Source organism: Callospermophilus lateralis, chromosome 2 (genome assembly GCF_048772815.1).
Source record: "Callospermophilus lateralis isolate mCalLat2 chromosome 2, mCalLat2.hap1, whole genome shotgun sequence".
Classification (NCBI taxonomy): Eukaryota; Metazoa; Chordata; class Mammalia; order Rodentia; family Sciuridae; genus Callospermophilus; species Callospermophilus lateralis.
The window spans coordinates 156,810,251-156,838,125 of NC_135306.1; the positions used below are offsets into that span (position 1 = coordinate 156,810,251).

Consider the following 27,875-nt stretch of genomic DNA (forward strand, 5'->3'; position numbering starts at 1 on the left):
AACTTCATTCTCCTCCTGGCCTCCAGTTTTCCACTAGAAGCTCCTGTCAGCTAAACTAAACAGAAGCAAAAGTCAAGGGTGAGCCAGGATATAGTTCATGTGGGTCATCCTTGAAGGGCCCAGAGCCGGGGAGAGAGTGGAGGAGAGTGAATTTAGAGTGGTAAACTAGACTTCCACAGTTCCTTACTGCAGGACTTACTGTGCAAATGGTAGGATATAGCTTCAGTATCGGTCAGGTAATGGAAGAATGTCTTTGACTATAAAGCACATCATGTACAAATGCTGAATTGGGTATAGGATTTTTAAAGTTTCTAATTTGAAAAAGAAAATATTGTTTAAGAATCATAGAATTGCAAGCTGAAATGCCCGGAGTATGCATCTTGCAGATACTTATACATAAAATTTATTGGCCCATTGTCCTCAATAGCTCTCCAGGGAGCTCTGCTCTCTCTATGTCAATAAATATTAGAAGATTCTGGGGAGTTTCTCACAGGTGCTTAAAAAAAATCTGCACTCAGTCTCCAGGTCACTTCCTTATATACCCCGTCTCTTGCTCAGCTTCTGTGCCCCTGAAAAAAATCCCGCATTTAATTCCCTTCATATCAACAGAAGTTGGGGGGCCTCTGCCATACCAGTATAGGTATACATAACAGAGAGCACATGTGAGAGCTCTCAGTTAGGCTAATGTCCAAGAATCAGGCTCCTGTCCTGAAGGTATCTAGCTGTGGTCTGAGGAAGGACCAGGAAGGAAAATCCACCTTACTTTGGGGTTCAGAGCCACAACAAACTTTCTGATGCTGCACCACACCCTGTGCAGGAAAATGTCAAATAGATGGGGGAGGCAGAACCAAGCCTAAGCTTTCTAATCAAATAACTCAATTCCCTTTGAATGGAGAAGCAGTGAGAGAAGTGACCAGGAGCTTTCAGAGAAAAGTCCCTCCTCATGCAAGCCAGGAATAGGAGGGAGGAAGGGAGTACTCTCACATTATATGTTGCTTTATGAGATCTTTCTAAATGTTGGTTCACAAAGGTATTTGTCAGTCAAACTTTTGATCTTGTTTCACAGGGTAGAGATTTAAACATAAATTGGAATGAAGCAAGACCAGATCTGGCCTAGTAAAGGACTCCAACTGAAAAAAGTTAGGAAAGGGTCCTTGGGAGGTGTGAATTATTGGGCCAGTGTAGCTGTGTTAGATTTAAAGAGAATGTCAAGAAACACTATAAAACACTGTGACAAGCTTTTATATACACTCAAGGGCATAGCCAGGCAAGGAATAATTTCTTCCCCAATCAGAGAGGTGAGAAATGGCCCACAACAGGTTGTAGAAAATCCACAGTCTCCGGTGGGTACCAGCGGAACACTAGGTCTTTAACTGCTAACTCCTGCACCCCAGTATCCACACCCTGCCCCCAGCACTGCCTAGCAGGGCAGGACTATGATTTCCCATGGCACCAAGGAATGTCATTGACCTCTTTTAGCCTATCTCCTGTCCACTGAGTTTTATTTCATGTTGTTCTTTTCAGGCAAATACCCCTATCATCTATTTTCTATTATTTTACAAGAATCCTAGCACATCTAAGTGTGTCCATTTACTTTCCAAACCCCAGAATCCCATGATATAGAAAACATAGTAGATTTCACAAGCATTTCCAAATAAGTGAGTGGTAAAAATATTCTCTTAAAGTACTTCTCTCCCCTCCCCCAGTTAAATACTTTATGGAGAGACCAAATAAAAAGAGAGGAAAGAGGAGCAAGCCTGATTATGATTCCTAAACCCCTCCATTATACAGACAGCAGGCTCAGGTGCAACAAGCTTTGAAGGAGAGAAATTATGGATGCAAAAGCTAAAATCCCGCTTTGAGTGTTTATGGCTCCAGCTTCTGTAGCCTCAGCAGTCCATTCCCCATCTGGCCAAGGCAGAGGTGGTGATGCCACTGTTAGGAGGAGCTGGTCACACCCATGAGACAGCACTTTGCAAATAGAAGGTGCAACAGCAAGTGTTCTCTCAACACTAATTTTAGGCCAGCTGCTTAGTTACATAGGCAGAATCATCTGGCAGCCTTCTGAGGAAAGGATCTGAGGATCAGAGACAAGTCCTATTACAGATGTGCCTTGCTTCATGATAGTTGCAGAAAGATGCAACTAATGCCATTGCCAGTTTTCATGTTCTAATTCATTTAACTAGCCCTGGGGTTTCTTAGAGTTAAGGCAGCTGCATGCTCTGTTTACCTGGCTCAATACCTTAATAATGGTATGGCTCCTGCAAGCCCAAGTTAATGCTCCTTAATCCTTGCAATTTCACCATAAGCCAGTGCTAAGAAAGCACCCTGTCTGCTGCAAAAATAAAAGGGAGGAATGGCCCTAAATTATAGCCTCCAGTTGGATAGCACTCCTTGACTTGTGGTCACTAATGGGAATTATTATAATGGCTTCAGCCTGAGATACAGACATTGTGTTGAACCCAAGGTCGTTTGGCAGTTTTATAAGTACCACAGAATGTGAGAGCCACATCCAGGCCATAGTGGGGCAGTGATTTGCTCATGGTCACAAAATATAAGTGGCACAAAGCTGGGCCTACGTCTCTTGGAATATGCAAGATCTTTTTCAAGCTACTATGTAAATTGAATAGGTAGTAACCTGTGTAGTGTGCATGGTCATACACAGAAACCCTTGCTGCCCTTTTCAACCAGTGAAATCTGTTGAACCCATAGCCATATTACTTGGGTTTCATTTTTGTATATGTAAAGTGGTCATAAGTAGGACTTGGTTCAGGGCTTATCTTGGTATCTTAGTTTGTTCAGGGCTGCTAGGACAGATTACCATAGACTGGGTGGATTATAAACAACAAAAATTTATTTCTCACAATTCTAAGGGCTGGGAAGTCCAAGATCAAAATGGCTGCACATAGGGTGTCTGGTGAGGATTTGCTGCCTGGTTCACAGAGGCCATCTTCTCACTGTGTCCTTCCATGGCAGAAGAGGTGAAGGATCTCTCTGGAGTCCCTTGTATAAAGAGACTAATAATCTCAACACTTTCCATAGGCCCCACCTCATAATAGCTATCACATTGAAGGTTAGCGCTTATACATATGAATTTTGAGGGGGAAAAAACTAATCTAGAATTAAAAGTAAGTTGTATTGAAGTCCCTTAATATCCATGTTCTTTACTTGAAAAATACATTCATTATATTAACTCTAAAGTCTTAAAGCCAAAGTCTAATGTAAATCAGATATGGGTGAGACTCAAGATATGGACAGATTACTCTTCCAAATATGAACCTTTGACACCAGATTATAAGCTTCCAAAATACAGTGGAGGGATGGGCATAGGATAGGTATTTACAGTCCAAAAGGAAGAAAGAAGAAAGAAGTAAGAGAGTAAGTCAGTCCAAATTGCAAGGAAAACTCCAGGAGGTTTTAAGGCTTAAAACAATGCTTTAGGCTCAGTATTGTTCCTTCTAGGACCCCTGGGCTGAGGTTTTGCCTTTTGGACCACTGGAGCAGTGGCCTCTCCTTCTGGACACAGGGAGCTCTTACCTTGCTTCCCCAGCTCTGCCAAACATGAATTGAACCTCCAGGCTTCTTCCACGTGGCCCCATATCCATGCCTCTGAGCAGCTCTGTTCCCAGGCAGCTCTGGGTAGAGGCCATATGGTCTGTTGAAAACAAGGCTATGACCCCCCTTTTGAATCCAAGGGGTAGATTGGGTGATCTCGGAATCTTCTTCTGGATCATTTTTCTCCTGTTTTGAAAAATAGGATGTGTTTCCAGCTAAATAGGTCTGTGGTATCATCCTGCAAAATCCAAATCCGACAGCCTTCATTTGTTCCTGCCCATTACCTTCCCCTTCATTCAAACAGTCAACTTTCTAGTTGAGGTGTCTGTGGTGCACACTCATATTAACCTACTTGTCAAAGGTTTGCTTGGCCGTATCCTTAGTGTTCTCTTATTTAACATGCTTTCTCATTTTTTTGAAATATGGATATGCCCCAAATTTTCCAAATCTTAAAATTCTAGTTCCTTTTTGCTTAATAGTAATTTTGTCTTTTGTTAAATGATTTCTTTCTTCTCTAATTTTATTCTTTCAGTCAGGAGGAGCCACACTGTCAACATTTTGCTTAGAAATAACTTCAGCTAAATATCTAGCTCACAAGTTCTCCCTCCCACAAAACAGTAAAGCATGGATACAGTTTAACCAAGTTCTTTATAAGAGTGTCATTTTTTTTCCACTAGTTTCTGATAACTTGTTCCTCATTACTGTCTGAGACCTCATCAAAATAGCCTTTACAATATTTCTACCAACAATCTGCTCGTGTTTATCACTTAGGTATTTTCTGAGAAGATTTGGGCTCTCTCTACAGCTCTCCTGTTCATTTTGAGTCCTCACCAGAATCACCCTTAATGGTCCATTCAGTGTAGATCTTTTGAAGTACACATCTCAGAATTCTTCCAATCTCTACACATTATCTTGCTCCCACGTTTTTAGGGTTTTGTTATAGCATCCCCCCCTTGCCAACACACCACTTCTTAGGACTAATTTCTGTCTTGGTCATATGAGAAGCCTTCTCTGAATTCCAGACATGGCTGCATACCTCTGACTTCTGGGCTATAGTAGTTCTCAGTGAATGGTGAATAGCAGTATGGAAATTCTTTTGACTAGTAGTTTCTTGAAAGCAAGGACTAGTTTATTTATTTTGACTAATAGTTTAATTCTTAGCAAATATCAGTTGTACAATAGGAGGTCCTTCTCTTTCCTTAGTAATTCAGTTCACTAAGCACTGATTGAACATCTCTATTTTGCTTGGTGTCAGCCCATTTTATAAAGCTGCCAAAGGCCTCACTATTTTGTAAGGTGATCACTTGTTGGCAGACGCTTACGATTTATAAGGATAAGACTGGACATGAAGTAGCTTCATCCTAAGATACATCATGGAAAAACAAAAAACAACCACCACAAAAGCACAGTAACTTCTTTTCATTGAGCACCAGCACCTTTGTGAGTACTCATTACCATCCTAAGAGGCAGAGATTATGATCCCAATATTACTATAACAAAACAAGATACAGAGAAATTTATCTAAGATTATACAATTAATGTTAAGGTGCAAATCTTGACTTTGCGACTCAAGAATTAGGAGGAAAAAAGAAAATAAAAGGGGATCTAAAAGTGAAAAACAAAAGAATCTGTGTTCACAACTACTGTGCTGTGTTGCCTATAGTATAATTACAGAGCTATGTCTCTGCAATATCACATTTCCCAGACAACTTCAGTTCAATCATTTAATCACCAAAGCATCTCATTTTAACCTTAAATCTATTGCATGCTTCTTTTCCAAAATGAATCAGCATTACCATTTAGAAAATACCCTCTAGCCTACTGGGGTGTTTATGGAGCTAAATTCTCCTTCACTTGATAATTTCAGAATTATCGAGTCAGAATTATTCAACAGTCGTCCTTCCTCTTCTCCTCTTCCTCCCTTCCTTTCCTGCCCTTTCTTCCTCTTCTATTTATTTTAATAGACTCTATTCTTAGAGCAGTTTTAGGTTCACAGTACCATTTTAATTTTTAATAGCAAAAGTGATATATACTCATTTTATAAAAGTTAACAATACTGAAAATGAAATATTAAATGAAGACTTTGTAGTCACATGAAAAGGTATCAATGAGGGAATTCTCACATGGAATATACTGGAGGAGCCCTAAGGTCCTAATACAGTGTTTCTCATTGGTTGTGTTCATTGAAAATCTCATTGTAAAGTTGTCTGGTCTTGCCTGTTTCCTCTATCTAATTATATTACCACTTTCTCTGTAAGGCACCATGTGATATCCTCAAGTTCCCCATGACCTGATTTCCATAACAAAATTTCCCAGTGTTATCTTTATTAGGCCCCCAAGGAACAATTGTCTTAGGATCAGGAAGGTATCTTGTGTTCTGAACACACACACATATATAATTCATATATATCCATATCTACACACACACACACACACACACACACACACAATACACACATACACACATACACACACTTGATTAGATTTACTCAGTGTTTTCTACAGGCCATCTGTATAAGATTCTTCTGAGATTTGAGAAGATTGTTAAAAACAGAGATTCTGGACCTCACCTAAGACCTCTTAAATAAGAATGTCTTAAGGTTGGAGTCAGGGATCAAAATTTGCCCTTTACCAAAGAGTGTTTTATTTTTACTTCCCATTAGGAAATTGCCAAACATATATATTCAAAAGTTGAGAGAATAATACAATAGCCTCCACACATTCAAAACTAAGTTTCAACACATAAAAAAAAAAAACAGTTTTAGTAATTGTCAACTCAAGGTCAATGTGATCTCATCTATAATTTGAAGCAAATTCCAGACGTCATAGCACATATTTCCGTATGTATCTATAAAACATAACCACAATTTGATTATCACACCTAATAGTTATTAGTGATAAGCTCTAATATCATTAGATTTCCAGTTCAGATTTCCTTGTTTTATACTTGTTTCTTAACTGTGTAGTGATTTTAGATGCTTAATAATATAACTGCTCCAGGCTGGACTGCCCTCTCTCTGAGACTTTGTGTCACTGGTTTTCTGAGTTGGGGGCAATTTTTCCTGCTATTGCCATGCTTCTTGCTCTTAGCTGTGATATTATAAAATATTTCTATATTGTGTCTTCTTCTGTTTCATTTTAATCTCCTCAATCATCCTTTTATAAGTTCTTATGATAGATCCATAGAAAGTGTTCATTCTAACTTCTTGCAGATCTAAAACTGGCTTTTGCAACTCTCATACTTTCTTAGTAACATGTTGGGTAGAGAATTCGAAATTGAATGTAGTTTTTTCTTAGAAGTTTGCAGACAGTATTGCATTATCTGCTATTTTTGATGAGAAGTCCAGTGCTAGTATGAGAACATTTCTTTGTGTCCTTATTATTTTTGTCTCTTAAGTTTTGTGATTCTGTCCTATCTTAATGTTTTGAAATGTCACAATAATGCATCTAAGGTATTATCTTATTATAAATGATCAGAGCACTCTGTCAATTTGTCCTTCATTTCTAGAGAATTTCAAATTTTTCCTTTGATGATTTTAACCTTCATTTTCTCCTTCCTAATCTTTTGGAATCTTTTGATATTAGGCCTCTTATGTGAATATTGTACAGCCTTTAAATTTTGTTTATATGTTTGAAGTCTTGGGTTGTTTTTTGTTTTGTTTTTGTTTCAGTTAAGTTCCTTCACTTTAACCTCTTGAATAATTCTTTTGTTTAGTCAATCATGTTATTTATTTCTAGATCAGAAGGATCTCAAGAGTGTCTTTCTGGTTACTGCTATTGCCATGCTTCTTGCTCTTAGCTGTGATATTATAAATCTCAGTTCACAAATTAATTTGCCTCTTACATGAATTTGTTTCATTTCAGGGTCCATTTGCTCTGATAGCTCAGCATGGTTGAACACTTTCAATCTGCTGATTTGTTCTGTTTGTCCCATGACTTTACAGTGCTCATGTGTTCTTCCTGGACCTTCACACCTTAGCGTGATAAATACTGTTTCTTGGTCCATATGAATCGTATGGGCATTCAGGCTTTTGACTCATTAGCCAATAATTTTTGCCATTCCAAATTTCCATAATTTTTGCACTCTTTTAGGCTTTTATGGAGCCCCTAGAATTATATATGTCCAACTAGGATATTACTGAGTCCAGAGGTCCAACAGAGTGCTGTGTCTGGTGTTGCAGGGATATTGCTGTGGTACATCACGTAGGGTATGACTGGAGCCTAATTGCAGCGCATCCTATTTCATATCACCTCCCTGGGAAAGATGCATTCCACATAGCTGTTGGTACAGTTTCATGAACCATCACCCCCCACCAAAGCAGAAGTACCTTCAGGGATCTAAATCAAAACTGGTATGCTATTCACCTCCTTTAATCCCCTTAGCACCATGTTGTTATTTTTTGATCCTTGAATGAAAGAACCAATTATGCTTGTTCTTATTCTGTAGAAAAATTATCTCATTATTTTTATTGCCACTATTTTCTTTTAATTTTTGCTGTTAAATATACTATACATGCCAAAGAGTAAATGTAATGAGTACATATCACCTTAAGATTAATAATAAGACAAATAATCACATACTTACCACCTAACTTGAGAAAGAACTTCTTTCAAAAATAAAACTATTCTGTGATTCTAAACTGGGATTCTCTATTTGCTGAGGTCCTGGATCTGAGGTGGGGAGTATGGCCATAGTGACTCTTACTTCTTTCTGACAAGAGGGACAAAAATCACAAATATAGCACCTAGCAGGCACACTGAACTATTTGTAACAGAACTCCTGATGATTACACTTAGTGACTTGTGTGGCAGTGTATACCATCATTGGTTTCTCCTGTCAGGTGTTCCTTGGCTCACTCCTAACTCACATGGCATCTTAATGCAAATAATAAAAATCAACTCTTATCATTTGTTAGAATTTTTTATAATAATCATATGCACAAAAATGTGGAAGACTATGAATGTGACTATCACTCCTCAGAGTTTATAGTCCACAAACCTATGCAACAATAATTCAGGTTTGGCAGAAGGTGTCTATAGCACTGCTCCAATGAGCTTCATCATTTAGTGAATGCCTCATGTATGCCAGGAGCTGTTTGAGATGCATTGAGTTTTAAAATGGACAAGATCTCTCTTGTCATGGCTCCTCATGCAAGCTGTCTTTTGAGTGCATCAGCTAGAAACCAGCTAATAAGCTGGAGTTGTTCTTGAGGAGGGTCGGGGGCCCTCTGTTATAAGTAAAAGTGGGCCGAAGGCTTCAAGTTATTTGGCATGTTGTCTATGCCAAGCTAAATCCTGAGAAGTCATGTTGTACTAAGCTGATGAGTTCAGACTCGTGGGATTCTTAAGTCCAGGGTGACCATATGTCCTAGTTTGCCCTGGACAATTCTGGGTTAAGTATCTTATCCCCATGTAGTTATTAATATAACCCCTTTTCCCTCTTTAAATTATCTCAGCTTTGGACAGTAAATATGGACAGTCATGCCTATTAGTCAACTTTTTTTGCCATGGCAACAAATCCCTTCAAAATCTTAGCAACTTAAAACCCAAATATTCAGGTTTTGCTCACAGATCTGTGAATTGCTTGCAGCTCTGCAGTAGCCTGTGGGTCAGGTTTAAATTTATTTTTCATTTTGGACTTTGGGCCTATGCCACAAGTCTTTTTATGCTACACAGACAAACTGGAAGATCAGCCCTAATCTGAGAACTCTTATTATGCCTAAGGCAAGAGCTCTGGTGGAATGGACCATACCCACTCACCTTTCACTAGCCAGATCAAGCCACATGTCCAGGACATCAGAGGACTGAGATTTAGGCTGGCTCCTGGGAGGGGAACACTGTGGCAGGGGAGAGTGACTATTTAGTGGATTTAATACAGTTATCACCTCACGTTCCTAAACCTTACTGCCTCCCAGCATGTCCTTCCTTTAGTCTTTGCTAATAGTTTCCAAACCAGGTCTATGTCAGGACAAAGCTGAAGTAATTAGCAGTTCATGGGGAAGGAGTTTTGCTTCCATTTGGATTACAAAAAATATTAATGGATTTTACAACTCTACAGAGCCTGTTTTGTTTATAAATCCTATTGAGGGGGGAGTGGAAATTGGTATTTTGGGGGCAGCTTGATTATCTGGAACCGGGTCTCCTCCTTCCTTGTGCACCCAGCCTACCACTTATTATAGGAGTCTGCAGCAATAAATTTTTTACTCTGCTGTGTGAGCTATCAGCCAAGTGGAGCCTTTGGTCAAATCATGTTCCTCCTCACCCCATATTGGGGCTCTGTGAAGTGTCGTTTGTAGTACATTTCCCTTTGTCTTCGCTGACTCTTATCCCTCTCCCTCGTCCCTGCACCTGATATTTTAAATTTTTATTTGTGCTCAGTGTCCCTTCATTTGTCTTTGTTAGGTGTTCAGCACTGATTGGCTTTTCCTAAATTCCAGAAATTCTGTAAAGTTACTGGCTCAGTGATGGATTGATGGTACCCTTCCTTGTTTTCCATTGCTTATCCCATTTCAGTGGGATTTGAAGAGACAGAAGAGACCAAGATTTGTACCAGCTCACCCATGTTAGAACCAGAACCCAAATGTTTTCAAATAGAGACGTAATATTGTCTCACCACAAGGGCAAAGATTGTTTGGGAGATCTAGTAGATCCATCACTAAACTGGCAGTTGGTTTTCTCTCAAGAGCAATTTTTCATGAAGCAACAGTGCTGTCATTTGGTAAGAATGATCAAGTGCCTTCAAAGTAAAGTTCCAAAGTACACACATGGTAGCTGATCAGCTTCACTCAGTAGGTAAGTGGCTTGCTTGTAGGAGGATCCGTATGTCTCAGCAATTTGTCAGAGATCATAGAACATTGATGTTGCCATGGATAGTTAAAATTATGAGGATGAAATCATCTCTGACTTTCTCCTTCACTAGAATGTGAATCTGTGAAGGTATGGAGTCTGTCCTGCTCCCTATTGTAGATACAGTATCTCCAAAGCCTAGCATAATACCTGGTACTGTGGGCATTCAGAAAACTTTAATGGAAGCAATGCAGATAATGATGGACAAATAGAAGCAAATCCCAGGAGAGTCATTTGGACTCCTGAGTATAGTAGAGTGCAGGAAAAACAGGTAGAAGTGGCCTTTACAGTAATAGTGCCAGAAATGATTTCAGGTTGAAATCAGCCTCCCCAGTTCTACTGTAGGTTGGGGTGGAAACCTAGGAAATTGGGCTCTGTACTGAAAGTTAGGAACACAGGCATTGGCTACGTCATGGCTTCGGGACTGTGGTCATGTACAGTTGCAATCATCACCTGCCATGCCCCTCCCCCTTACCACTTCAGTGCATGCTTGTCAACCTCTACTATCACCTCTGTACTGACTGTAGCTTGGGATTTTTCTTGCCACTGAAGCTCATGTTGCCTACGCGTGCTGTAGCTTGAAAAGGCAGGCATTTAATGCCTTTGAGAGCCACCCTCAAGTCTAAAGGGAGTTTGTAGATAAGCAACCCAAGTTTCTCTTCCCTTGTGTGGGGTAATTCTGAGTTGTAAATATCCTCCCTGCAGGGTTAACCTCTAGTTCTCCTCTCTTTCCTTCTTCATGTTTTCTTCACCTTCTAAATAAACTTCTTGCTCTTAAGTAACTCGTTTCAGGGTCTGTTACTTGGGAAACTCAAATTGTGACAGTCTGCCCTGGGTCCTGAGAACCTGAACACTTAGTGGTAGGCATTCTTGAAGCACAAAATTCACAGAAGTCTTGGGCTCTATTTTTTTTTTTTACTTTCTTTTTAAAAAATTCTAATTTGTTATATAAATGACAGTGGAATGCATTACAATTCATACTGCACATATAGAGAACAATTTTTCATATCTCTAGTTGTATATAAAGTATTTTTTACCCTCATGCCCCTCCTTCCCCCTCCCACCATTTACCTACATAGGGTTTATCTATTCCTCCCCCACACCCCCGCAAACTCACTATAAAAAGCCTCCTTATATCATAGAAAACATTCCGTATTTGGGTTTTTGGGATTGGCTAACTTAGCATTATCTTCTCGAACTCCATCCATTTACCTGCAAATGCCATAATTTTATTCTCTTTTAATGCCGAATAAGGTTGATTCCCAAGTGTTTTTGTTTTTTTTTTTTTGAGGCTGTTGTAAATGGGGTACTTTTCCTCATTTCCCTTTAAGAGGATTTGTCATTGATATACAGAAATGCCTTTGATTTATGGGTGTTGATTTTGTATCCTGTTACTTTGCTGAATTCATTTACTAGTTCTACAAGTTTTCTGGTGGAATTTTTGGGGTCTTCTAGGTATAGAATCATATCATCGGAAAGTATGCTAATTTGAGTTCTTTTCCTATGTGTATCCCTCTAATTTCTTTTGTCTGCTAATTGTTTTGGCCAGAGTTTCAAGAGCTATGTTAAATAGAAGTGGTTAAAGAGGGCATCCCTGTCTTGTTCCAGTTTTTAGAGGGAATGCTTTCAATTTTTCTCCATTTAGAATGATGTTGGCCCGGGGTTTAGCATAGATAGCTTTTACAATGTTAAGATATATTCCTGGGGCTGGAGTTGTGGCTCAGTGGTAGAGTGCTTGCCTAGCATGCATGAGGCACTGGGTTTGATCCTCAGCACCACATAAATGTAAAATAAAGATATTGTGTCCACCTAAAAAAACTTAAAAAATAAATATTTTTTTAAAAGATATGTTCCTGTTATCCCTAGTTTTTCTAGTGTTTTGCACATGTATGGGTGCTGTATTTTGTTGAATGCTTTTTCTGAATTTATTGAGATGATCGTTTGATTCTTATCTTTAAGTATATTGATGGGATGAATTATAATTATTGATTTCTGTGTATTGAACCAACCTTGCATCCCTGGGATGAACCCCACTTGATCGTGGTGTGCTATCTTTTTGATATGCTTTTGTTTTCAATTTGCCAGAATTTTATTGAGAATTTTTGTATCTATGTTCATTAGCAATATTGATCTGAAGTTTTCTTTCTTTGATGTGTCTTTGCCTGGTTTTGGAATCAGGGTGATATTGGCCTCATAGAATGAGTTTGGAAGTGCTCCTTCTTTTTCTATTTCATGAAATAAATTTGTAGAGTACAGGTATCAGTTCTTCTTTATAGATCTTGTAGAACTCAGTTGTGTATCCATCTGATCCTGGGTTTTTTTTGGTTGGTAGGCTTCTGATGGCATCTTCTATTTCCTTGCTTGAAATTGATCCGTTTACATTGTGTATGTATATCATCCTAATTCAATTTGGGCAACTCATATGCCTCTAGAAATTTGCTGCTGCCTTCGATATTTATTGGAGTACAAGTTTTCAAAATAATCTCTAATTATCTTTTGTATTTCTGTTTGTTGTGATATTTCATTTTTCATCCTGTATGTTAGAGATTTGAATTTTCTCTCTTCTTCTTTTTGTGAGCATGGCTAAAGGTCTGTCAATTTTGTTTATTTTTTCAAAGAACCAACTATTTGTTTTGTCAATTTTTTCAGTTGTTTCTGTTGTTTCAATTTCATTGATTTCTGCTCTGGTTTTAATTATATCCTGTATTCTACTGCTTTTGGTGTTGACTTGTTCTTCTTTTTCTAGGACTTTGAGATGTAGTCTTAGGTCATTTATTTGTTGACTTTTTCTTTTTTTAAGAAAAAAGGACTGAACTTCATGCAATGTACTTTCCTCTTAGTACTGCCTTCAAGTGTCCCAGAGATTTCAATATGTTGAATTAGTGTTCTCATTTACTTCCAAGAATTTTTAAATCTCCTCCTTGATGTCTTTTGCAACTTATTATTCATTCAGTAGCCTATTATTTAGTTTCCAGCTGTTGGAATAGCTTTTATTTTTTATTTTATCATTGATTTCTAATTTCCTTCCATTATGATCTGATAGAATGCAGGGTAGTATCTTAATTTTTTTTGTATTTGTTAAGAGTTGCTTTGTGGCATAATATATGGTTTATTTTAGAGAAGGATTCATGTGCTGTTGAAAGAAAGTGTATTCGCTTGTTGAAGGATGAACTATTGTATATATGTCAGTTAAGACTAAGTTAATGATTGTATTATTGAATTATTGATTGTATTATTTGTTCAGCTTTTGTTTGGAAGATCTAACTAGTGATGGAAAAAGTTGTGTTAAAGTCACCCAGAATTTTTGTGTTGTGGTCTATTTGATTCCTGAACTTGAGAAGAGTTTGTGTGATAAACATAGATGCTCCATTGTTTGGGGCATATATATTTATAATTGTTGTGTTTTGTTGGTATATAGTTCCCTTGAGCAGTATGAAATGTCCTTCTTTGTCCCTTTTGATTAACTTTAGCTTAAAGTCTACTTTATTTGATACAAAGATAGAAACCCCTGCTTACTTCTATAGCCCATGTGAGTGGTATGATTTTTCCCAACCTTTCACCTTTAGCCTGTGGATCTTTTCCTGTGAGATAAATCTCTTGGAAGCAGCATATTGTTGGGTCTTTTTTATTTTGACACAATCAGGTAGCCTATGCCTTTTGATTGGTGAGTTTAGGCCATTAACATTCAGGGTTATAATTGAAAAATGATTTGTATTCTTAGCCACTTTTGTTATTTAACTTGACTTGGTTTTTCCTTTGATTAGCTTTCCTTTGGTGTAATACCTCCCTCTGCTGATTTTCATTGTTGTTTTTCATTTCCTCTTCATAGACTGTTTTGCCAAGTATGTTCTGTAGTACAGGTTTTCTAGCTATAAATCCTTTTAACTTTTTTTTTTAAATCATGAAAGGTTTTTATTTCATCATCCAATCTAAACTTAATTTTGCTGGATACACTGGATATAAAATCCCTGGTTGGCATCCATTTTGTTTCAGAGCTTGATATATGTTGTTCCAGGATCTTCTAACTTTTAGGGTCTAGGTTGAAAAATCTACACGTAAACTAATTGGTTTCCCCCTATATGTGATCTGATTCTTTTCTCTCATGGCTTTTAAAATAAATAGTTGTTGTTAAGACATTTACAGTTTGGTCACAATGTACAGAAATGATGAATTCAATTATTATCTACAACATAATCATTAGGTTTGTAAAAGTGTTTACAGTTTCTGATGGTGGACAAAGATTCAGGGGTGAGGTGTAGGAAGATATGCTGCGGAGGTATGAGATGAGGATATAGAGTTATTATATCTTAGGAAGTGTGAAAGAGAAATCTAAAGAAGAAGGTTAGTAGCAGAAGAATAGAGAGGTAGTCATTTTGGGTAGACAAGTAAGAGGGAAGACAGTAAAGAACATAAGACAAACACACATATATATATTAAGAAAAATAAAAATGTTAAAATAGTAAAATTTGGAGAGAAAACAAACAAACAAAAGGAATATACAATGCAACTGTAATATAGTATTCAGTTGTCTCAGTCCTCAGTGTCCTAATTCATGCAAAGTACTTGGTTTTATATATGTTGGGGTTGTGAGGACTGGAGAATAAAGAGAGAGAAGAAAAAAAAATCTCTGAAGGAAGAAACAAGGATTGTTTTGGTTGGAGATAAGTATCTTTCCTGCTTCTCTTCTCATCCAATAGATGGTGTTTTCTGTTCTTAGTTGGTATCTCCACCCTCAGGATGGTGGGGGTTACTAGGGTGTGAGGGTTGGTCTTGGGTGGAGGGCACCTGGAAGTGGCACCCATCAATGCAGTTGGGAGACTGCACCTCAAGGATCTCCTTTGGAGTCTGCTCCTGTGACGTGGGTGCTGGGTCTTATCTCCTCATCTTGCCTGTAGACCTCACAGTTCCTGCCCTCTAAATTAGTCTCTAAAGTGTGTCTCTCTTACCCTTTCCTCTCTTCTTTCTAATCAGGAACCTTTCTCTCCAGGTGTCTTGTGTGTGCACTCTGGTGGCTGCACACCTGTCCCAGAGGGCTGTTTGTATTGGACAGTCACTCTGCTGATTTAGCAGCTACTAGGAATTGGGGGGAATTAGAAAATTATGGGTACCTGGCTATATGGTGTTCCAAACTGGTAATTGCCCCGACGAAAGATGGTGATGGAGGTGATCCAGGATGGAGGCAGCTGCATTCAACCATGGGGTGTCGGGTTGGGTGGGGGGAGCTGGGCCATGGCATTGTGTAATATGTTCAGAGATGATGCAGTGTTGCAACTGTCGGCTTTCTGCAGAGCCTGTGATGTCCCTAGGTGCAGGCAGGCCAACCCGAGTAGGAGACTATGGCAGTAGCTGTCGAGTCCCAAGACGGAGGCGACCAGGGGAGCCCCACATTAGTAGATGGGGGTCCACACAGGAGTGGCAGCCGAAGTTCTTGTGCATGGGTAGTGACTAAGTGTCCTTCCTGGGAGGCATCTGGGAATTCTGTGCTATTGCTGATGTTGGTGGTCCTTCTGAGGCACCCGCAAGACCTGCATGGGCTAGTAGTCTGGGAGTAGGAAGTCCTTTTCTAATGCTGAGGCCTGGGCCCTGTGCAGCATGGCGGCTGTGATTCTTGTGCCAGGATCAGCTGTGGAGGGGTCCTCTATTGCTGTCTGCAAAGCAGTATTCCCACTAGTTGAGACCCAGGTCTCAGAGCAACACAGAATGCTGCCTCCCTCTGGCCTGCCATCTTGGATCCCACCTTGAGCTCTATTTTGCTTAGATCTTTTAAAATTAATAGCAAAAGTGAAAAAAAAAAAAACACCCTAGTGTCTCTTGTTTTAAAAAGTTGTAATTTAATTCCCAAATTGCATTATATAGCTCTCTGAGATGACACAGTAATTTTAAATAACAATTGCAATGTTAACGATTTGTGCTGCATGTAGGATAGGGTCTCATTCAACTTGCGGAACATTTTTACTCCTCCAGAATATAACCTGTTTCTTGCTGCTGCAGGCTTCTCATTGTTTCTGTACGCATCCTGCGTGTTATCTTACCTTCTCTCTGCTTTTGCTGGTCCTCTGGTTTGCATCCAGATTCTCATTGTTACTGCCCCAGAATCAGGTGACCCTGAAGCATCCCCCAGCCTGGCCTCCTGCAATCACCTCCTTAGGAATAAATGGATGAGACCGTGATTCTTCTCACACCGTGCAATGGATATATATTGGAGGCACAATCACACTGACCTTTGATCTTTGCTTCTTTTCAGATATCTCAGTGAGCCTGCTGACCCTCGTGGTCACTGCCTGTGGTCTTGCCCTCTTTGGCGTGTCTCTCTTCGTGTCTTGGAAACTCTGCTGGGTTCCATGGCGAGAACGAGGCCTACTCTCTGGTAGCAAAGACAACAACCAGGAACCTTTTAACTGCACGGACACAGAGACCAATGAGCAGGAGAACAGTGAGGACTTCCTAGATCTGCCCACACCCTGCCCTGACTCCTCCATGAAGATCAGCTACACTTCCCCTGACATTCCCCTCTCCACCCAGCCGGGGGTCCAGGAGAACTGTGCCCATGGCGTCCGTGTGCAGCGCCAAGTTACAGAGCCAACCTCATCGGCTCGGTCAGTAATGTCCACTTCCTTTCTGATATGCAAGGCAGAGACCACCCTTCCCTTTTTCGTCAGTTATGGCATTGAATAGCCAAGAAGCATGTAACCTTTTAGATGTCCATTCAGTATCAAAAATATGAGTATGGAAACTGTGCTTCCTGTGAGGAGTTAGTTCCTGAGTGCTACTTAGTCTCTACCAAGTCCATAAAAGTAATAGCTAACATTGTTAGAACTTATCATGTATCTAGTATAATGTATAAACATTATGTGCATTATTTTATTATAACTTAAAACTTTGATATGGATGCTATTATCATTTTATTTTATAATAGAAGAAACTTAAGTTGAGAAGATTAAGTAACAAAGTCAAGCACCCAGGTCAGGATTTGAACCCTGGTTCAACCAACACTAGAACCTGAGCTCTTCCTTCACTATTGTTCTCTGCTGTTCTCCTAGAGCTGCAGAATTTATTCACTGTGTCTCTGGCCTGGCCTGGCCTAGGAGTCACAAATAGTCTGTCTTTAGACTCCACAATGTAGCTGGAGGTCTTTGTCCATCCCCAGCCTTTGTAAAGCCTACAGAGTACCTAGAAACCTTGGGTTACTCTCTTTCTATTGTTTGGGTGCTTTGCGCTCTCAAACAGTAGAGAAATAATGAAGGAGAGTAATAAAAATCATGGGCTCTTAGGTCTAATGAATTGACCTATTATTACCTATATGTGTAACATTGAACAAATTACTTAAGGTCTGTATGTGCCATATCTTCTTTTATGTGAGAAGTAGAACAATACCAACTTTCAGGCGATTTTTAAAAGGAAATGACAACATACACTTACACAGGTCTACACCTAGTAAGTGCTGCCAGTTTGCTTTTTGTATTATTATCACTGTTGTCATTGAGACAGGCCTGTTCTCAACTCAGATTGCAGAAAGGTGGGTTTGAGGCTAAACAGCCAATTTTAAACCACTGGATATAACAGCCTAGTTTTAATAAGAGATGTTAGGGAAAAAAAACACAGAATCACCTTTCTTTAAAATGAAAACATTTGCTTGAGTAGTAAAGGAATAGCATGTGCTATTATTTGGACAGTATGAACACAGTTTGGGGGTGTTTCAAGAAATCTTTTATTCTGTAGAAACAGAAATAAGATTTTACCCTTTTCTATGTTAATCAAGTTTATCCTAGAGGCTCTGCTCATTCACATTCAGGGGGATGGAATATGACAGTTTACAGTTTCATTTTTTCAGAAACCTGTTTTAGCATCATTTCCAATTCTGAACCAAAGAGCTAAACTTAAAATATTCCTCTGTAAGGAAATGGGCGGTTGTTTGCCATTTGATTTACAAGAAACCCTCAGATTTTATCACTAGGATTTCTCTTCAGATTTAAGACTTAAATATAACTAGAACTCTGTTTGATGCCATCATGGAGTTCATGCAGTGGTGCAGATTCATAATAAAATCCTCTCAGTACTTTAAGATATGGAGCCTTTTAGATGAGGATTCCAGTGAAATTGTCTTCTATTTGGGTCTTTTCTGCATATAATTTATCTTGTCTGGGTTCCTCCAATGCAGGGTGATAAAACTGTTTTTATTAGGTTTGATCTGAGCACTCTGCCATATAATTGTAATAAACTGATACCAATAATATCACTATAATTATCATATTTATTCTAGAAAAATATATGAGTACCCTGTGTATCAAAAATATAATTTGCTTAAAAGAGAAAAACCGTTGTTATCTTCCCTACTGATTTGTAGAAATTGGGTATAAGAAAAAGAGAGAGAGGGGGCGGGGGGAAAGCAAAGGAATTATCCCTGTAAAATGAATTTTACATTTAGATTTATTTTAGTTTGGGAGACATGCAATTAAATTATCTTTTCTGATGGCCAAAATCAGGTTTAGCAATAGCTGAACTGCTGTTAGAAAACTAAATTCTTCCCAGCTGCATTTGACCTAGTATTAAATGAATTTGCATCTTTATGCATTTAAAACATTCATACTTAAATTACTATTGACCTAGTTTTGTGGGTTCTGTTTGCAGATACATATCTTTGTCTAGTAGTGTATGGTCCTCTGATTCTTTAGTGATTGTGTTGCATTATAAGAACACACACACACACACACACACACACACACACACACACAAACCTTTTTCCTGACAAAGGGGGAAAGTAAATGAAATTTCCTTCATCTCCAAAACATTTTTAACATTCTTTTTTTAAGTAACACATTTGAGAAGGGGAAAAGTACTCTGTTGAAATGACCCTGAGTAGTCTGTTCTGCCAGCCGTTATTTCTTTTACCTTCTTTCTCATTATGTCCTTTCCTTTCTCACTGCTTCTGTCCCATAGCAGTTATCACTTGTTGCAGGGTTCTGAGGATACATCTTTGGCCCAGTTGCGCATATGACTTAGATTCCCATTTAAGGACATCCTCCTTGTCACCATGATTGCCATAGCTTCTGTCATAGCATTTACACTGGAAATCTTAACTTTTTTAAAATTGGATACATGTGGCTCATACCAGTGCCATTTGGAATACCCTAAAGATGAACCTTGTTTTATCTTCAAATGTTTCTGGTCAAGATGACTTTCTATGGTTACAAGACAAAGCATGTAAGATTCTATGTCTAGTTAGCTCAACTACTATCAAAACTATCTAAAATTCCTGTTAATTCTTTTCAACTTGGGTGAAATCTCTCCGTGTTAATGATTTAATGTGTTGGAAATGTGTATATCTTCATTTCTCAAGAGTTTTTCAATACCAGAGCTTTATTATAAAGGACTCTATCCCAAGTATACAAAAATCTCTGGTTCTCCAAAATAGAAGGAACATTGAAAGGCTGTCAAATTCATTTCCTCATTCATGTCTCAAGATGAAAGTCCATCCTGGTTATTTAAGCCTTCTCAAATTTCCTGTATAACACTTTGGAGCTATGAAAACTGACTGGTCGTATCACAAACTTCTTAACATGTCTGTGAAGGCCTCGCATGGTATTGGCAGAGCCTTTCCTCCTACCAGATCTTCCATGTTGCAAACCCCAGTGTACACTGTTCACGTGGACTCTGTAGGAGGCGTTACCTATAGAAAGCTCATCACAGTCCAGCTACACTAGCTGGATCTCTCCCGCTTCCTTCAGTATACCAAGCCTCCTGCTACCTAGAGACCTTCACACCACTGTTCCCTCAGCCAGGAATGCTTTCCATTATCTTTGCCTTTCCTGGATCCTTTGCAGCTTGAATGTAAAATATCTAGGTAAAATATCTCCTGCCCACAAAGGTCTCCCTGACACCCCACCTGAAAGATGCATTTTGTCCTGCACTCCCTCCCACTCTTGAGTTCTCATGTTGCCTTATTTTATTGAACACTATTTCTATGTGATTGTTTATTGCCTATACTCCCCACTAGACAAAGAGTTCTGTCAACTTAGAGACCACATCTGTGTTGTTTCTTTCTCTATACCTGGTGCCTGGTATATAGCAGATTTTTTTTCCCATGAATGACTGATAGAATACATTGATCAATAGCAGGCTGCTTTTCTCTTGTTCTGCTGTCAAGAATGGCAAATGGCCAGAAGTATAAACTGAGTAGGGCCCATAATGGTGTGAGACTGGCAGAAGGCCATTTTTCTCAGGCTTCACATTCATTAAGAACCTCCCATTTAGACTTTTGACCTTATTTCTGAATTAAGCAATCCACAGACGTACAGAGATGCAATGACAGGATTGAAAGAATAAGATAACCATCACATTTTAAACTTGGGTCTCTTTACTGGCCACAACTCTCATAAGTAGTACACAAAGATTAAATGTTGTAATCATGAGTAGCATGTTTCTGTGAACCTATGTTTTTGTGTTGAGAGCAAAAAGCTTTTGAACCACTTGTAGTTATTTCTTCAGATTTTAATTAACTAACAACTTAAAAAGTGGAAGTTGCCTAGACCTATCTCAACTTCCATGAGACCCTGAAACTAGATATAAATGTGTATTTTCTCTACTGGGATTTAATTTTCAGATATTGTTATATTCATGGTGTTTGTATACTTACTATAAACACATGTACTAAGCATCTGTTATGTGTCAAATTCTCTATTAGGTTCTGGTATTAGAGAGAAAAAAATATAATCCTCCCTTTAAAGACCCCAAAGAAAAGCATCAGTTACAAACATTGAAGTGTTCAAATTGTTTTTTAGAAGATTAATTTGAATGCATAAGATATGCGGGATAGGGCAAAGAGTGGATACAGAAGGCTAGTCCAAGCCTGTCTTGGGAACAGTGGGAATGGAAAGACACAGATGATATGAGTGACTTTAGGTAAGGTGTTGGTGGGCCAAAGTCTTGCTGGTTATGGGGGATATAGTTTTTGACAGTGACACCAAGGTTTCTAACCTGTTTAACTTGGGAAATGGTGTGAAGAAGCAGGTCATACTTCAGTGTATTGAATTGCCCTTGACCACACTACTCTACTGGCCCCAAGCCTGATGCTTGATGCCTTCATTATCTCACTCACTAGAGAAGCCCAAGCCAAGAAAATCTCAGGTTCCCATTCCCTTCCTATCCTTGAAGTGTATTAACAGCCCCTGTCTAGTTCTTCCCTTTCTAAGTCTGCTATGGTTTAGAACAACCAAACTCTTGCCTCTCCACCACCATGGGAGTTTCAGAGAAGATAAACAGCGTCCTGTCTCCAGTGTTTCCACACTTCCTGCCTTGACTAGAATGTAGTCAAGGAATCAGTGATAGTTCTGAAGTTACAGTTTGATTCTGTCTTGTTTCTCCTTGGACCTTGAAGCCTGGCAACACTAGTACCCCAGAACCCGGGAAGGAATAGGTCGTGTTTCACCTCTGAGATGAGGCCACTGAGGTGAGGGAACACGGAAGAGAGTGCACTTGTCCATGTTTGTACCTTAAACCCAGAGATGAAAGGGATGTTGGGAATTCTAAACACTGGTTCTTATAGAGCCTGGAATGTGAGATGTGGTGGACATATATGTAAAGGGGTATATATGATAGCTGGGCTTATATGAAAACTGGAGTCAAACAGCTGAAGATCCTCTTAAAGAGCTGAGACCAAGATGAAAATTAGTTAATTTCTCTCTGGACGTCTTCCTTATTTGGAAGAGAATAAGGATGAGGCTAAATTAAATAGGCAAGCCGAGCTCAAGTACCATCTGCTCCATGAAAATGTCCTAAGCCAGAGGACTTTCATTCTCCCTTTCTGCTCTCAGGCTCTCTAACCCCTAAGTACTGACTTATCCCCATCTGCCCTGCTTTACAGATCCTGGAGGACTATCTCCTCGCTTGCCTGACCTGTTATTTCCTTCAAGGCATGGACTGTGCTTCTCTATAACTTCCGCTTCACTTGACACCTTCCTTTGCATATTCACATTTGTTGAATTATAATAATGTCCTGTTTCTTAAGCTCTGATGGACATAGTTGGCTATTTGGGTGATGAGTCAGGACCTGAGACTAGAGCTGAGACTGGTTAATTCACATTTGAGAAAAGGAAAGAAGGAAAACCTTTTTGGCTCTGGGCTCCTGCCTCTTCCTTACCCATGGCTGCAGCTCAGCACAAGGCTTAGATTGCTTCAGGTGTACAAGTTATGTTTTGAAGTTTATTATGGGAAACCCACTTTACGAAATTTGTTAATTATATTTGAACTCAAACTTTCAACAGGCTCAACCACAAATCTTTCAGTTCAGGTCTTTTCCATTTCTCAGCCAAGTTCAGTCTTTAAGTTCTTTTCCCTGTCTCTTCCATGATAGGAAATTGCCTCTGCTGCCCCTGAGAGAGAACGAGAGGTGGAGGAAGCTGAGTTTAAATCTAGGCATCCAGCTTCTCTGTGGCAAGTGATTTACAGAGGAGACTATCTTTCAGCTTTCTGCCTCCCTCTCCCGCCATCCTTGAGGTTTAATTTTTTCTCTTTCCATTTATTGTGCACTTTGAGTCCTGAGAACACCGAAATCCAGGATCCCCAGATCTACTCAGAAAACTGTGTTTTGAACACAGATTCCCCCTTACCATGATCACTCAATATCATAATCGATGTCACTCTGTGATATTAAAGTTCCAGACCAGGTCCTGAAGAACCTCTTGTATCTGACACTCAAAGACCACCTCCATTGACCATTTAGAAACCCCCTCTTTTGGGGTGGAGAGAGCTCAGGTCATAACACTATGTTCGAATCATTCTTCCCTCTTGCTTTGGATTTGCTTTTTCTTCCTGCTTCCATTTCAGTAGCCTATAAAAGCTATGGAATATTGATTTTCAATTTCTTCTACCTCATCTTCTCCTTTGTGACCCTGGGGCAGCCTTTGTACTCTACTTTCTCATCTCTCAGCCCCTGGAGCTCTAACTGTTATGCAGGAAGTTACAAGTTACCCAGATTCTCTGGCTGTTCTGAACTTCTCTGTTCTACACCTTCCCCCAACTCCAGTAAACTCAGTGCCGCCTGAAAGGAGCCCCAGGCAACGAGAAACTGCTGTACCTGGTTAGTCTTTGCTATCTGCTTTGAGCCAGTACCTTACAGTAAAATTCAACTATTTGCCCAGGAGTAATTCCGAATGGGGAAAAAGTATTGGGAAATAAATTAGCATGTAATACATTTGGTAGGTAATAGTATTCATATTTGTGATTGGTTTTTAAGAAGAATCTTTGGTTATATTGGAATTTTGAATATGGGTCTTCGTGGGCAATCAGGTACTTGGAATAAAATTTTATTTTGGCCTTTGAAGTACAAATCCATTATGCCCTCTCCACCTCACTCCCTCTACCTGCTGGCAATCCATTGTGGTTAGCAAGGTCCGAACATGTAGTACTAATTTCTCTGCACATTTTGTGTCTAAGAAAAATGCACATGTACAACAGAATATGTTCCATTTCTAAGTAGCCAAATCCATGTGTTTTAAATTTAAATTTACTTGGTAGAATTAGTCCTACAGACAAGATTTAAAACAAAACATTGCTGAGATGTGATGAATACATAGCCAGTTTAAAAAAAAACAAAAAAACTCAAAGGTGACATTCACAGAGACTCTGCTCAGCAGCCACCCAGGGAGGAAAGGGCCTCAGAGTAGCTGGGCCTGGGAGACATAGAATTGTTGCTACATCAGACTCCAATCCAAGAAGGAGCATCCAGTGGGTTTTGAAGGTGCATTTATATTATGTAAATCAGTACCACTAACTAAACAGCACCTAGAATAGTCCATACAAATCCCCACTAGTTAGTCCTATTAACTAATCCCCACTTAGGTTTGTGGGAACTGACTGAGTACCAAAGCTTGGACCCTTTTTGGATCTATCCCATATAGAAAAAGGAAGATGCCACTGGTCCCATCCTCTTCCTGCCTTTGTTGCTTCCTGACAATTCTTTTTGTCCACAGAGTCTGACAGAGCAAGATAAAAGCTCTGCTCTAGCACCACACTGGTTCCAATTCTAGACAAGGGAATGGCCTAGCTGTACTAGTGTGGAAAGCCAGTTTGGTCACTTACCAACATTTGCCTCCTGGACCCCTAAAATCATGAGACGCAGGGAAACCTTAAGAATGTGGGTTTCTCTGGAAGAAATTGAAATCTCAGACCACATGGTTTTTGCACATGAAGGAATGTTTGTAATTGGGGTGTATCTGCTTGTTGGGGACTATGTTTGGTGTCAAATATAAGTAACAGCTCTGTGACAGTGCTCTTGTTATACCAGATGGATAATTAGTGATCAAGAGGATATTTCTGGAGGAAGAGGAATGTTCATTGTGACATCTGTGAGGTTGAATAATTTCAACCATGAGGTCTGTTTATCACATCTTTATGTCACAGTGTAGTTGTAAGAAAAGAATTAAAGATAAATACCAATGTTTGCTCTGCCTCTCCACCTCTTTACTAGTCCCTCAGAGACATCCTGGCTGTCCCTTTTACCACAGACTATTTTATTTAATGTTATTGAGTAGCTACATATAATATAAAGACTATCAACTCGGGGCTAAAAACAAGCAAAAATAACCTAAAACCAACTTTGTGCCAGGTGCAATGGCGCACATCTGTAATCCCTGCAGCTTGGGAGGCTGAGGCAAGAGGATCACAAGTTCAAAGCCAGCCTAAGAATTTAGTGAGGACCTAACCAACTTAGCGAGACCCCATCTCAAAATTAAAAATTAAAAAAAGGGGCTGGGGATGTGGTTCAGTAGTAAAGTGCCTTTGGGTTCAATCCCTGGTACCAAAACAACAATAACAACAACAACAAAAAAAACCCTTTTCAACTTGTGAGGATCCACACAGGTAAAACAGGTTTTAAAGAGAATTTTAGGGAAACTTCTAACTCAAACCAATAAGCTTATAGGATGAAAAGTAGACAAGTAGACTCCATTGGCAAATATTTAATTTGCAAATATCAACATCCGAGCTTCTCTAACTTAATCCCTATCTTAATTTATAGTAGCTCATCTTCAATTTTGGTGCCATTATTATTTATTTCAGAAATGAATCCTCCTGATGGCTAATCACCCATATGGCACAGCAAAAACACAATCTCAGCACTGTCTCTTGTACCTGTCAAAGTCAGCACGATCCCTGTAGGCAGTCACATCCTAGTCACATGAGCAAAAACTGTGTTCTTGTGATGAAATTATTTGATTGAACTAGAAAGGATTCATTTACTTCCTTATAAGTTTGTAAGTCGATGACACAAAATTCTATGCAATTTTTAGAAAGATGCATTCATTCTTTTTAAGACAACACTTAGCTAAGTATTTCAATTTCAGGATATTATCTATAAAGGTGAATAATTTCATTTTTAAAGTAGCCCATACAAATCTTTACATTCCACCAGCCAGATAAGCTTCTTTAATGGCACATTAGACAGTTTAGAAAGTGCATTAAGCCTTTAAAGCTTCAAGGTCACATGTTAGTAAGTTCATTTCCTGATACCAGCCTCAATTTTGAGCTTCAAGCCTTAGGGAACAGCTTACTCACATTGATGAGCATTTTGAATTTAGGCCAAAAAAAAAAAAAAAAAAAGCCCACAGATCTAAGCTCTTAACATAACATAAGAGCTACCTACATTCCAGACACAAGTTTCTGAAAGACCCATAGCTAATAAGGTTATAACTTCACCCTGTTTTGCTCTTCATTTAAGGCATAATTCAATCCGAAGACAACTCAACCTGTCAAACCCGGACTTCAATATCCAGCAGCTTCAAAAACAGGAACAGTTGACTGGAATTGGTAGAATTAAACCTGAATTATATAAGCAAAGGTCATTGGATAATGATGATGGGAGAAGGAGTAACAGCAAAGCTTGTGGGAAACTGAACTTCATTTTAAAATATGACTGTGATTTAGAGCAGCTCATAGTGAAGATTCACAAAGCTGTCAATTTGCCCGCCAAGGACTTTTCTGGGACTTCAGATCCTTACGTCAAGATCTATTTGCTTCCTGATCGGAAAACAAAACATCAGACTAAAGTTCACAGAAAGACCCTGAACCCTGTGTTTGATGAAGTGTTTTTATTCCCAGTTCCCTACAATGACCTTGAGGCTCGGAAGCTTCACTTCTCTGTGTACGACTTTGACAGGTTCTCTCGCCACGATTTAATCGGCCAAGTGGTGGTGGATCACTTCTTAGACTTGGCTGATTTCCCCAGGGAGTGCATCCTTTGGAAGGATATTGAATATGTCACTAACGTGAGTCCAACATTTCTTCATTGGTGGCGGGGGGGTGGGAGTTCTTTTTGGGGAGCCCGAAAACAGATTACATGTTTTTTCTCCCAGATGTTAATCGCTAATGTTATTTTATTTGGGGTGCAAAGTATAAAATTCATGTTTATATTTTTATAGATGTTATTCTAGAACCTCTTTGAGCCTTTCCAGAGAGGTTTTTTTTTATCAAGTTTCATTTTGAAATTTCCAAGAATTATTCATGAAACCTATATTAAAGAATCCCATTTTTTCTTTAGCTTTCTGATTTTTAGCTGTTCCCTAATGGATAGCAGATATCTGTCCTCCTCACCACATTTCCTTTAGAGCTTTCGTGGGTTGTTTGTGCTAAGTGGGTCTTAGAATCTTCTTCACTGTATTCTGCAGCCTGGGTCTGAGAGACCAAGTTCTTGCCTGTGTTCTCAGGTTGACTCAGCAACACTTCCCTAATCTTAGGCTCAACTTTAACACTAGAAGTAGAAACGGCTGATAATACTTGGCACCACATTTTTAAATGTAAACTTCACAGAAGCAAAGTTACGAGGAGGTCGAAAAGAAGATACACATAACAGCAAAACTGATCTCTAGAAGGTCAAATCCAACTTACAGCCCAGGAGAGAAGACAGAGGTGCTATATACTGGTCCATGTGTCCATGTTTATATTTTAAACATGGAATCCCAGAGGCAATATTTTCACTCCATTCACATACTTTACCCTCTCCTGCCAAGGTGTGTTGACATTCCAAAAACAGAAGGGAAAGTTGGATTTTCTTAGATAATTGATATTTTAGAGCCTCTTGTTTCTTTCACCCATCCAAATTCCTTGAGACAACTTTTTATCTTGTTGTCCTAAATATTAGCCCTTTAGAGGCCAGCTATGTCTGAAGGGATCAAGCACAAGCACCATCATTCTTACCTATGTATAACACTGGTCCAGCTTGAGTTTGGAGCCTATTTAGTGAAACACTCAACTCTGTTCAAGAAGAGAATACACAAAAGCTCTGCCCGGTGGCCAGATACCCTCACTAATACCCCCCACCCTCAGCCACTTCTTATCAATGGGGACTCATCCTCACTTTGGCTATTCTATGGGACACTCTCTCTCCACATGCCAGAAGGTACTAGTGCCAGCTTAGTACTGCTATACAGATAAGGAGAGCATAGCATGGAGTTCTTCTAGCCATTGTCATAATACTGGGAAAG

At 39.2% G+C, this 27,875-nt stretch overlaps 1 protein-coding gene across 1 annotated transcript in view; it reads left to right on the plus strand.

The window, feature by feature from the left end:
• Syt9 (synaptotagmin 9) overlaps window positions 1-27,875 on the plus strand; it is a 173,631-nt gene that overhangs the window by 42,058 nt on the left and 103,698 nt on the right. The window contains exons 2-3 of the mRNA XM_077108490.1: window positions 16,646-16,997; window positions 26,114-26,660. Of these exons, the coding sequence (XP_076964605.1) occupies window positions 16,646-16,997; window positions 26,114-26,660 (899 nt within the window). The remainder of the gene's footprint in view (window positions 1-16,645; window positions 16,998-26,113; window positions 26,661-27,875) is intronic.